The sequence below is a fragment of the Spermophilus citellus genome (genome assembly GCF_964194105.1).
Source record: "Spermophilus citellus genome assembly, chromosome: 18".
In the NCBI taxonomy this organism is placed as follows: Eukaryota; Metazoa; Chordata; class Mammalia; order Rodentia; family Sciuridae; genus Spermophilus; species Spermophilus citellus.
The window spans coordinates 62,800,517-62,814,236 of NC_138200.1; the positions used below are offsets into that span (position 1 = coordinate 62,800,517).

The window sequence follows — 13,720 nt, forward strand, 5'->3', positions numbered from 1 at the left end:
TATTAAGGGGCAGTTTAGATCAATCTGGTGTCTGTTTCCTGGGGAAAACAACAGAGTATTAGAAGTTCTGTTTAAGTTGACAAATTACTCCCTAACTTATGAGAGAAATGGGCACAAGATGTAGTATGGACCAATTTGTAATACTCGCCAACTGGCAGGAATATCAAATATAGGAAAACTCAAAGCCATGACGTTACCTGGATTTCTTTGGGCTAACCAGAGAGCAGTAGCAAATTATAAAAATTCAAGAGAAAATGCATCCCCACCCAGAATAAAATCATCTCATTTGAACAAAATTATATGTAAGGAATAATGTTTTGCATATACCACAACTTTGGAGGTTATGTCAGAGTACTTACAAAAAGTATTATTACTATTTTCCCCTCAAGTTCCAAGTTATTTAGCACTTGAGTCAAAAGACAGGGTGAGGGATAGAAGGAAAGATGTGTACAGGGAGAACCCACACGTACTGAGAATAGGGTACGGAGCGTGTCAGGTACTGCAGAGGTGCTTGATACAACACAGCTTTGGATATCCATTATAGTCCCCCCAATAAAAGGCATAAAAATTAAAGCAAGTTACCTCTTAGGAATAATTAGAAGTGAAAATCGATACGGAGAAAATGGTTCATATTCTTCTCATTGATTTCCTGTGCAGAGTGTCAAACTTAACTGTTGGTTGGAAGTCAGTTTGGCTAAATCTTATTTCTTTTTCAGTAGTGGGGTTCTCCTGGGTGCCTTTCATGCGGGAGCCTTTCTTTACTATAATCGCAGCTGTGAGCTACTGAATGCGGTTGACACCCTGACTCCAGAAACCAGGGAATTAATACTCCACACATTGCAGTTGGTGTCTTTATTAAAGCTGACTGAACTAACAGATAGGGTGCACTGCCACCAACTTGTATAGTAAAAGCAAGTGGCTGTGTTGATTCAAGAGGGAACCTCCTGGATCAGAAACACCCAAAGAGCCCAAGAATCAGTCTTTATACAATTCAGTCGGTATTAAAGACCTATATTTTCATCACTGAAAAATGGTAGATACAATCTATCATTTAAGAGGTAAATCTGTACACCCACACACCTGACTCAAGACTCCTTCCCTACAACTCAAGCTGTCCTTTCCAAATTATCTGTTGGAGTCCCGGTGTTGAGAGCCAAGTGAGATTAGCTTTCGATTGTGAATTAGCTTGTTGAGATATATAAAATTTCTTGAAGAGAAAAAAGAGGAGAGAATTAGTGACAAGAATCTCCCTGGGGCCAAAGAAGAACTAGAGTTTCTCAGTGCTTCTATATCTAAATATCAAAGAATAACAGGGTTAAAATGGTCACCTAGTCCACCAAGTTCCATGCCACTGCAGAGCACCCCTACCAAGAGCCCATTCAGATTCTAGCTGACATTCCTAGCAATAAGCATGCCTGTTCAAAACTGAATCAGCACCCTAAGAAGTCATCCTGGCATGGTCCCAATGGAGATGGAAATGCATTCCGACTTCCAACCTGTATTTAGTAATCAATGCATGTCCTCTTCAAACCCCATGAATTCACAACGTGACTGCAGCCGTGCATTTCACATAATAATTTCTCTCCTCCCCAAAGGCTACAAGGATATTAGCAATGTCCTTCAAAAGATCAAGTGACTTCTGACCATTCCTATGATCTTCAAGCTGTTTCCACGTCAGTTAAACACCCAGTGGAATCCTCTTCTGCAGCGGCAATACGCAGAGCCTCCAGCTACCCCTGGCGTTTTGTGCTAACTCAAACCTGGGGGTGTGGCAAAAAAGGAGGGTCCTAACCGAGGAGAGATACCCTGGTGGTGACCACTCACTAGAACTGGGCTGAGGAGTGTGGGACGCAGCGTGCGACCGGCAGGGGTTTAACACACGTGCGACCTTCGCATCGCGGGCTTCAATATTAAAGCAAGGACGCGTCGCGGGCGCTGTCGCCGAGCATCTAACGCAGCCCAAAGCCCGGCTCATCGGCCCGGGCACGCGCCGCACGTGGCGACGGCCGCAGTCTCCCGGCGAGGAAGTCCCGGGCGGAGGACAGGCGGGCGCGCGGGCGGCCAACTCGACCCTGCGAGGACGCGCGGCACTTACGTTAACGCGCGCCTTAGGGGAGCGGGAGCGCACGCACGCCTGCTGGAGCCCGGCCGCAGCCCGCCACAAGACTGCGCGGGCGAAACGCAGGTGAGCGCCCGCGGTCCGCTGCCCGCCACCCGCCTGCCTCCGCCTACGGCGGCCCGGAGGCCTCGCGCCCGCAGTCGGGGCGGAAGAGCCTCCTGCTGCTGCCAGGCCGCGCACGCGCAGGCGCGGCTCTGGGCTTCCGGGAGATTGCTTCCGCCTTCGTCGCCTAGCAACGGCTGGAAGCGTTGTTGACATCCGCGGAGGCGGCGGTGGCTGACTGAGCGCGGAGTCTTCGCCGCTGCAATGGTAAATCCCGCGTCCCCGCCGCCCCCACGGCGCCCCGGCAGGGACTTCGCCGCCCGGCTCCCGGGGCGCGGCCACGCTGGGGCTCCGGAGACTTCGTGCAGGGGCGCAGGGAGACCGCCGAGGGGGAGGTGTGGAGATGAGGGGACGCTGCCTTGGAGGTTAAAGTCTGGAGGTGGCACGTAGACAGGAGAGAGAGGCTGAGGAGGTGGAAAAGGCCGAGGGGGATGAGAAAAGCGGGAGCCAGTAAAGTTCGCAAGGGCGGAGGCGAGATGCCGAGGAGAAATGAGATGCTGCGAGGAAAGGGAGGGTGGGATGGGGAGAGCAAGCGCACAGAGAGGAGGGGGAGACTGGGACGGAGAGATAGCTCCTCCCCTCCCCAGCCAAAAGAGAGAACAGGAATGTAGGGAGGGGAAAGAAAATGGACTTAAAAGAGGAGTGAAAAGGGGGTGGCAGTGGGGACCAAGAAGTTGTACCAGCAGGACTCAGAAAGCAGAAGAGAAACACTGGGAGGAGAGGAAAGGCCGGGAAGAGCAGAGAGTTTTGAGAGTGAAGTAAAGGAGAAGAGGGAAACAGGAGACTGGTTGTCAGTAGTGTGGACATTGTCTTAAAGGTCAGAAATGTAATAAGTTATTGAGCCTTATACAGTTATTAGGCTTTAGTGCAGTTTCCCAAAGTGAAATGCAAACATCCATTGCAACTTAAGATGGTCCAGAAATACCAGATAACAGAGTGAGTCATACTGTGAGACACACATGTGTGTGTCTTTAGAATGTACACAAGACCAAGTTTCTGGCACTATCAGGTCCTTAAGACTACTATCATTGGTAATTTCCATTTTTCATCTGAAGAGCAGACCAGTAGCTCAGAACTTCCATTGCAATGGAACATAATAATATGCCCTTTTCCATTTTTTTGTACAGTTATTCTTTTATGACAAATGAAAACCAGGTTTCCATTCATGGTAGTGATGAATAGTTTCCTCTTAAAATGCATTTACTTCAGTTTTTGGCAATGAGATAAAGAACAGGATTGGTAAGTAATAGATAGCATTCATAACGTCAAAAATCATGAATTTAGTGCAATAATGCCTGAAATGTAGAAAACACCTGGAATGTTGTGGAAAAGAGAACATAACAAGACCCACTAAAGTGGAAAAGGAAACCATCTTTTGACTAAAGTAACAAAATGTTCACCTGTATGGTCTGGGCGGGAAAAAGAGTATAATAAATCCTCATCAAGAAACTGTGGAGAATGCTGTTTGATTCCAGAATATCCAGGGATTGTTCGGAAAAATGGTAGATACAGTCTACCATGTGCAGGTTTGGAAAAGATTATTCTTGAATTTTGTATTTCTAGAGAGGAAGAAAACATATAATAGGATTGGTGCTTAAAATATATTCAAACAGGGCTGAGGCTGTAGCTCAGTCAGTGGCAGAGTGCTTGCCTAGCATGTGTGAGGCACTGGGTTTGATCCTTAGCACCATATACAAATAAAATAAAGGAACTCTGTCCAATCTACAACTTCAAGAAATTTTTACTCCTCACACTTCAGATAGAGCCCTAATATCCAGAGTATACAAAGAACTCAAAAAATTAGACAATAAGATAACAAATAACCCAATCAACAGATGGGCCAAGGACCTGAACAGACACTTCTCAGAGGAGGACATACAATCAATCAACAAGTACATGAAAAAATGCTCACCATCTCTAGCAGTCAAGGAAATGCAAATCAAAACCACCCTAAGATACCACCTCACCCCAGTAAGATTGGCAGCCATGATGAAGTCAAACAACAACAAGTGCTGGCGAGGATGTGGGGAAAAGGGTACTCTTGTACACTGCTGGTGGGACTGCAAACGGGTGCGGCCAATTTGGAAAGCAGTATGGAGATTCCTGGGAAAGCTGGGAATGGAACCACCATTTGACCCAGCTATTGCCCTACTCGGACTATTTCCTGAAGACCTTAAAAGAGCACACTACAGGGATACTGCCACATCGATGTTCATAGCAGCACAATTCACAATAGCTAGACTGTGGAATCAACCCAGATGCCCTTCAATAGATAAATGGATAAAAAAAATGTGGCATTTATATACCATGGAATATTACGCAGCACTAAAAAATGACAAAATCACGGAATTTGCAGGGAAATGGATGGCACTAGAGCAGATTATGCTTAGTGAAGCTAGCCAATCCCTAAAAAACAAATACCAAATGTCTTCTTTGATATAATGAGAGCAACTAAGAGCAGAACAGTGAGGCTGAGCAGGAAGAAAAGACTAGCATTAAACAGAGACATGAGGCGGGAGGGAAAGGGAGAAAAAAAAAAGGGAAATCACATGGAAATGGAGGGAGACCCTCATTGTAATACAAAATTATATATAAGAGTTTACGAGGGGAATGGGATAACAAACATGGAGGGAAATGAATTTCAATAGATGGGGTAGAGAGAGAAGATGGGAGGGAAGGGGAGGGGGGATTTTAGAGGATAGTAAAGGTAGCAGAATACAACAGTCACTAATATGGCAGTATGTAAAAATGTGATGTGTAGCCGATGTGATTCTGCAATCTGTATTTGGGGTAAAAATGGGAGTTCATAACCCAATTGATTCTAATCTATGAAATATGATTTGTCATGAGTTTTGTAATGTTGTGAACATCCAATAAAAAAAAAATTAAATATATTTTTCAAATAGATGAGTTTAATATTTATTCATGAGGTTTGGATGTAATTGTGCATTACATTGAACATTACAAGTTAAACATTCAGCTTGTATCAAGACTCAAGATCTGATTATCAAGAAAATCCTGAAACATGTTGTTTTTAAATTTAAATGTGATCATTTGAATGAACCCCCCAATAGGTAGCATTAGTGAAAATAAGATTTCCCACTAAAGGCTTTTTTTAAACAGAGGGAGGACATGATGTAGTTCTATAAATATTTAAAGGACTATAGAATAGAAAAGCAATTTTTGTGACTACAGAAAGATCGGCAAGTGAAATATGATCCAGGGAAGATTTCTTTGCAATGTAAAATATTCTTCTGTATCATATGGGGACAGATAAAATGAGTTCTTGTGAGGCAGTAAGTTCTGTGTCTCTGGAGGGGTTCAAGCCCATGAACTTTTCAGGGCTGTAGGCAGGAAGAGGGGATCTTATACAGGCTTGTGTGGGGGACTTTACAACTTTCAAGCCAACTTTTAAAAATCTGAGATGACAGCATCTAGTACAGAGATGGTGGAAAGGGTATCCTTGCACATATCATTCTCCTTAGGACTAGTGTCAGTCAACACAAAGACCTTTTTGATTAATTGCCTCCCTAATCTCTTCCAGGCAGAGGTGGAAGAAACTCTAAAGCGGATCCAGAGCCATAAAGGGGTTATTGGAACAATGGTTGTAAATGCAGAAGGTAAATATGTCACAGGCTGCCTTTTTGACACAAAGAAGCCCAAGCAGGAACCTCTTTTTCTTTGCAAAATTTATGGCAAACATCTTTGAGTTTGATATTAAAAGCATATTTTGTGTATTTTAGCTAAAGCAGTTACTTACCAAGCATCTATTGAGTATATATTAGATGCCAAGCACTCTGCTAAGAGCTAGGGCTATAAATATGAACACGACATCTAAAAATACCTATATATTCCTAAGAAACTATGTAGACTGTCTGCTTTTTAAAGCTTTAGTAATTTTCTTTCATCAGTTCTGAGTGCCAGTAAACCTATCATGTTGAGGTCAGGGAGAATATCACAACCGGCAGGTTGCTTTTGTTTTAACATTATGAAGAGTTCAGAGTTTCAGTCTTTATTTTAAATGAAATTATTTCTTTACCATATTTTGTTAAAAAAACTTTGAGAATTCATTTTAATATCATTTATCGAGTAGTCTTTGTGGATATGGTATAAGAAGAGCCAGTGATTTCCAACTAGGAAATCTGGAGACTGGACAGGAACTTGCTCTCACTGCAAAATCCTCATTAAGACTCCCCACAGTGTTTCCCCTGCCACACTGCTCCACGCCCAGCTGTGGTGGCGACCTCTTACAGGCTCCTGATGGTTTCATTGCTAATTCAGGCATTTGTAAGGGGAAGAGGTGCCAGAAATTCCAGAGCATGAGTTGAAATAAGAGTAGCTACTTAACATAATTCATGGTGCAACCATACAATTGGCATATAACCAGGTCAGGGCCTGGTAGAATCCATCAATAAATATTCATTGTGCAACCACCAACTGAAAGTCTGCTTAAACTCCTTACCGTTAAGAATGGAAAATAACTTACTTTCATGGTGGTTGTGACAATTAAATGAGATAATAATTGCCAAGTCCCCAGAACCATAGCCAATACTTAATAAAATTGTAATAAAGTAATTCTGAGAGTGTGCGAATTTAATTTTTACAAAAATATTGTTTTACAAAATAAATTACACAATGCTAAATACATGTAATAAATATGACTACAATAAATTCACTCAGCCTGAGAACCAGAGGGGAGAGAGGATTTAGGATCATTTCTACAGAGAAGTCAAGAAGTGTGTTATATATTTCTAGCAAGTGGTTCAGCCCTATTTCCTAGACCTGGCTAAACTGCTTATTTCCAAGTATTTGCAACTGCTGTGTCACACCCCCTGAATGTGCTATCTGCATGATTTCATAGAGGTGCTGCTGTATCACACACCGATGGCTTCAAACAACAGAAATTTATTATCTCTTAGTCTGGAGGTGAGAAGTTGAAACCAAAATATCCTGGGGTTGTGCTGTCTTTGAAAAATCCAGAGGAGGAGCCTTTCTTGCCAATGCTCAGTGTTCCCGGGGCTGACAGACATCACTCAAGTCTGCCTCCCTGCCACGTGGCCTTCTCCTCTGTCTCTGCTTACACTCAGGGAGCCCAATTATATTGAATTAGGGCCCATCAAAATCCCAAGTGGCTTCATTTTAACTCATTACATCTGCAAAGACCCTATTTCTAAATAAGGTCCTCTTCTGAAATTTAGGTTGGACTTGAACCCAGTGCATTCTTCTGTGGCACCCAGGCCAGTTCATCCAATGTGCTTCGTTGGCAGATCTTAACCTTAAAGCACATAATCCTGATGATATGCATCATATGTCTGAAAAATATCCACACCCTGGATCTGTAATTCCTCTCCCAGGAAATACCCTAAGGAGTGGTGAAGAAAGGTTTACTATAAGGGTACTCACTGAGGCATCATATGCAACACTCACAAACAGACAAACAAGAAAACAAAGCTGTCTCAGATCAGGGGAAATTTTTAAGTAACTATGTATTAGCTGCTTAATGAACATGACTCTATTAAAAATGTTCAAGGATATTTGAGGATTTGGGAGAGCCACTCAAAGTATTAGATGAAAAAGTCAGGTAACAAAGCAGTGGCCAACTCTTTCTAATCATTGATGTAGCCAGTGCACACATGCATTTAAATAAGGAAGAAACGGTGGGCATATGTTATATATAGGGGTTATCTCTGAGTAGTGGAACTTAAAAAGCAAATTTCACTTTATTTTTCTGAGGTATCTCAATCAAAACTCCTCTCATAAAAAGGCAGTGAAATAACATTTTAAATAGCCATTAACTTTTAATTAACCTCTACTAGGATGCATAAGGGTTCAGGGCACTTTTCAAGATTGCTGGATACTCAGTTTTCACCTGAGAGTCAAATCAACCTTTATCCAAAATATAAACTAGGGGCTTATTTTTATGGTCAGATCATTAGTAAGCACAGTATATGGTGAAGATATTTATTAATAGCATACGGTGTAAGTAGTGTGACCAGAATGTAATAAAATACTCAATTTCAATAGCCTATTCAATTTTAGATAAAAGTGCCATCTATTCTAATGCAGATCTGCAGCTTTCAGAAATCATGTGAAATTCATATTGAAAATACTTAACCAAGACGGTGTTTGTGTCTTGTTCTCTACTAGTGGTTTTGGTCTACTAATTACAGACAAAGCATTTGAACACATTTTCAGATTGCATTTGTGGTTAGAGGTCCTATGTCTATTCATTTCATTCTCATCATGTAGCTTGCTAAATATTAGTCCTTTGTTTCACTGTTATTGAAACATAGACTCTTCATGACAGTAGACTTCTCAGTTTGTTAATGCTGAATGGTATAGGTTTTGATTAGACTAATTGTTAGCATTGGTTTCCCATTTATAAAAGCATCCATTGTTTATAATATGAAAACCCTGATCATTGCAATAGATAGTGGTGAGTATAAATATCTCCCAGGCAGTCATACCTATCATACATTCTTATGTATATAAACATGATTTCTGTGGGCTCTTAATTTTAAATATTCTTGACATTTCTAACAATGAATCATTTGAATTTCATTAGATTTTATCAGCCACTCAGCCAATTCCTTTTATTTTGAAATAGTCTATCAACCAAAGTACAAATGTATGGTTGAAAATGACAAACTAATAAATAATGAGTACAAGCTTACTGGGATCATATAGAGTCATATTTCAAAGTAGTGCCATAAATTCAGCAGTATCAAATTTTAAAATGTTCATGCTCTTTGTTCTAGAAGCTCCATTTTAGGAATTTATCCTACACATACAAATAACTGTGAGATGACATACATTGCAGTTTTTTTTTTTTCTGAGAGTCAAAGATTGGGGCATCCTACTGCCTGTCAGGAGGGTGTGTTGTCTAAGTGAACTGCAGAACATTCATTGAACTGTCACTAATATGATCACTTAGCTTTACTTGTGCTGAATCAAACAATGATACCATTTTTATACAGATCATGAACACAAACACATGCATTCTTGAGCTGGCCTAGAACACCTGTAGAGAGATGCCCAGGACACAGCAGTTACTTCTCAGAGAGGAAGTGGGTGAATTTCATCACGTGCTAAAATTACTTTTTACTAAATTATTTTAATTACCTTGCATGGTGCCAAGCAGGAGCTCAAATAAATATTTCTCAATTGTTTTCAAGTGTCTGTAGTGTATATGAAAAACTCCCAGGTGTTTCCATAATGGGCACTTATTATTCAGAAAGGCTAGCTATTTTATTTATTGACTTGGGGCATGAACAGACTAACTAAATAGGCCTGAGATTTTGATTCATAATCTTGTCATCTACATTTTAAATAATTTATTCTGGTTGTATTTCTTGTTTTGACACTGAGCAATGCAGACTTCATAGGCAGTCAGTATTTAGGATGCAAAACAAAACTATTTTCAGAAAGTTCTCAAAGGTTGAGGGCTGGCTATGTTCTGTTTCCAGCTTGTTAAAGATCCATGCTTTGTGACCTTCCCTCAAGTGTAAAAGACAATCACCAACCACCTTTCAGGGGAAGAGTGGCCAACAAATAACAATTCAGAAATTAATAGTTTTATGTAACACCTAATAGGAGAATAGGAGTCCCTGCAAATACTGACCTTATAAAGTTTAGTGCAATCTTTTCTGGAGATAGTGATTATCTTTAAAAGAGGTTGGTCCGTTTCAAAGTCAAAGTGGATGGTTTCCAGCAGTTTCATGAAAACTTGATAAAATCCTAAGTTTTTAATATTCCTCCACTCTTTAAAGTGCTCATCTTGTTTAGTAGTTTCGAGCTACATTTTCTGAAGGAAAACTAAGAGCCATGTTCAACTCTTTTGTTTATTGGCCTTAATTCAGCTACCTAAGGAATTTGACCACAATCCCAAATTCTCTTCCTGTGTTCTCTAAAATAAAGACACACTTGCAAATCAAATCTTGGAAATTCCTGTTTATCTGGAAGTTTTAAAAATACTTTGAAGGTTATCTTTGATTACATACAATATTTGTAAAACACCTATTGCAGTATTGTTGCATCATGGGCCTTGAACCCTGGGTGGCCCCAACTGAGCTAGATTGATATGCACTGAACTGAATTATATGTACATATTTTCTAGCTAGAATTCTTTGGTAAATTAATAGATTGTGTTTTAAACCATAATAGAACAACAAAGCTAACAAGTAGACAAATTTAGTAGTATTTAAATAAAGAAGAAGTGCAAAACCAGGGAGCACACCACAAAAGTACAGTATCTTTGTCCCCATATTTTTCTAACATAAAATGTAAGGTGTTATGTTAGAATACTGTGTGAGGAATTAGTAAGAAATTGTGAGAATCCCTTTTGATCTCATACACAGTGATATCCCTTTCCGTTTCTGATTTCGGGGAAGAAGACTACCACCATGTCACAGACCAAGTTTTTCAAAGCAGACTTGCTGTAGATGGGATTCTTGGGGGCATGCATTTTATATTAAAACATGTTAACTTAGCACTGAAATAAATAATCAACAGCTTCCAAATGATTCATACACAAAAAAATATTCATCACATCATTAGCTATAAAAATATACCAAGTGACCAAACAAAAGGGGATTGTTTATATTATGATATATGCATAAAATAGTAAAGCATGCAGAGATTGAAATAATAGTGATGATGTTGTCAACAAAGACAGCTTGTATGCTATAACTTAAATGAAGAAAAAAGCAAGTCTAGTTTGTAAATATGGTTTGACTTAACTATGCTTAAAAATCTTTGCAGAAACAAAAAAAAAGGCTGAAAGGAAATAAACTGAAATGGATACTGGTGAGCAATGTCAGCCGTCATTTTTTCTTTCTTCTTGCAATTATCAACGTTTCCCAATATTTTTCCAATGTGCATTTTACTATTATAATCAGAAAAAATAACCCAAAATTAAATCTCATAATAGGCATTCCAATCCGAACCACCTTGGACAACTCGACAACAGTTCAATATGCAGGTCTTCTCCATCAGCTGACGGTGAAAGCCAAGAGCACCGTCCGTGATATCGATCCTCAGAATGACCTCACTTTTCTCAGGATCAGATCAAAGAAACATGAAATCATGGTAGCTCCAGGTAATTTGGCATTTCATTTCATATGTAAAGATTCTTTATTCTTGACTGGTTAAAAGCCTTGTTTCAAAGAATGGGGAGTACAGGTTTTAACATACAGTATGAAACATAATATTCTTTCACTACAAAATGGAGATGTTTGCATCTTAAGGTTTCAACTTGAAAAACATATGAAATTAGCAATTTATTTGACCTTCGAGCAATTTGAATTTTGCCCACTTGGATTTATTAGTAGTAATCAAAAGAATTTAGCTGTAATTCCCCTTTTTGGTGAACTTAGCACTCAGACTTTCTGGAGAGTGGCAGAAAGTCCTCCATCCTGGAGACAGAGTAGGGGGTGGATCCAAGTCCCATGGGGCCGGAACCCTCTTTGTGGGTAAAGCACTCTTACCTGGGCTACAGGAGACAGCAGCCACAGCACCCTTCCTTCCTTGAAGAACCTGAGTCCACAGTGTGAATAAATAGCAGGAAGTCAGGCTCCTACACAGAGTCTAGAACACATTTGTGCATGGTACCTCAATCAAATCAGAATTGCCCATAAACTGAATAAAGCTTTTTCTACAGCTGTGCTCTCTCCCTGGCTGAACATTTATATCACTTGCAGAGCTTTTTAAAAAGTTATCCATGGCTGGGACACCACCCCAGATCAATGAAATCAAAATCTCTGGAGCCAGCCTGAGGAAAAGGGTATTTTTAAAGTATCCTGGTGATTCTGATGTGCAGCCATTGGTCTACACAGGTCCACGCGATGCATGGAAGAGAAAACCCAGACTAGCTGAAATGTTGATGAAGTATAATTTTAGGGTGAATTAATTTTGTCCATGTCTCTCCATAGATAAGGAATATCTTCTGATTGTCATTCAGAATCCATGCGAGTAGACCTTCCACTACCAAGTCTATCCTCACGACACTGAGTTGGAAACACTTCACTCTTTAGTGATTCCTAAAATCATATTCCAATCTGACTGGATCTTTGGACATTCTTTTCTACTTTTACATCTAAACTATTCTACATGTCTTTTCAGTCCCTTTTGATTGCATCGTGAACCTGTACTTTTGCTATATAATAAATTCTGGTATGTATGTCTCTATTTTTTCATAATACAGGTTGAATAAAGATAGAAGTCAGAAGCACAGTTCTCAACTGTGCTCAGCACCTCTGCTCAGCACCTCTTTCATCCCTTACAAAATTCCTGGGGCTCCTGCTTTTACCACACCAGCCTGAGGAGACCAGGAATGGGCCTTGGCAAAGCTGCATACATACAAAACAGACTAGGTAACTCCAGAGGGCTTTGCTTACACTGGGTGTGTTAGCCACCTTTTCACTCCTGTGACCAAAATACCTGACAAGAACAATTTAGAGGAGGAAAAATTTATTTGGGGCATAGAGTTTCAGAGTTTCGTTCCAGAATTGGCCGAGCCCATTGCTCTGGGCTTCAGGTGAGGCAGAACATCATGGCCAGGGAAAGCTGGTCAGCTCCTGACAGCCAGGAAGCAGAGAGAGGGAGGAGCAAGGGACAAAATACATAACCCCCAGCGTACACCCCTGGGGCCCATTCCTGCAGCCTACCTGCCTAGAGTTACCAACTGGTAATCCTTCAGATCACTAATCGAAGTGGATCACCACCCTGATTAAGTTATGGCTCTCATAATCTAATCATTCAGGAGTTTTTTTGCGGAGGACACCTCATATCCAAACAAAAACACTAAGTATTTCAAACATTAAGAAAATAGCAAATACAACAGATTGTCATTTACCCCAAAACTAGAATAGATGTTGATATTTTATCATATTTCCTTTAGGTACTTTATTTTAAAAGTAAATTTTGTATTTTGAGATCACTAAAGATTCCTGTGTGCCGGGTGTGGTAGCATGCACCTGTAATCCCAGCTGCTTGGGAGGCTGAGGCAGGAGGATTGAGGATTGAGTTCAAAGCCAGCCTCAGCAAAAGTGAGATGCTAAGCAACTCAGTGAGATCATGTTTCTAAATAAAGCACAAAATAGGGCTGGGGATGTGGCTCAGTGGTTGAGTGGCCTTGAGTTCAATCTCTGGTACCAAAAAGAAAAAAAGATCCATGTGTAATGACAGAGATCCTATGTACCGTTTTCCCATGGCAGAACTCTAATTCAGTGTTGTAACTGGGAAGAAGACACTGATTTGGTCAAAATAGAACACATTTCCATCCCTGCCAGGATTCCTCATTTGTCCTTTTGTAGCACCTAGCCCGTAACCTCTGGCCCCTGGCAATCACAAATCTGGCCCCCATTTCTATCATGTGTTGTAATTCAGTAATCTTTTGGGACTGACTTTTCTCACTCAGCATAATTCTCTTGAAATTTGTTCATAATATAAATGGAACATTACAGATTCAACCTGCTTCTCTCCTTATGCCTCTGTCCTCCT

The 13,720-nt window shown here is 40.6% G+C and overlaps 1 protein-coding gene across 1 annotated transcript; it reads left to right on the top strand.

The window, feature by feature from the left end:
* The first annotated feature begins 1,728 nt into the window (after positions 1–1,728).
* On the top strand, positions 1,729–12,392 carry DYNLRB2 (dynein light chain roadblock-type 2). The gene is made up of 4 exons (XM_081275096.1): positions 1,729–2,428; positions 5,766–5,841; positions 11,151–11,318; positions 12,151–12,392. Exons 1-4 carry the CDS (start codon positions 2,426–2,428, stop codon positions 12,192–12,194), a joined length of 291 nt encoding a protein of 96 aa, XP_081131222.1. The 5' UTR covers positions 1,729–2,425; the 3' UTR covers positions 12,195–12,392.
* The last annotated feature ends 1,328 nt before the right edge of the window (positions 12,393–13,720 follow it).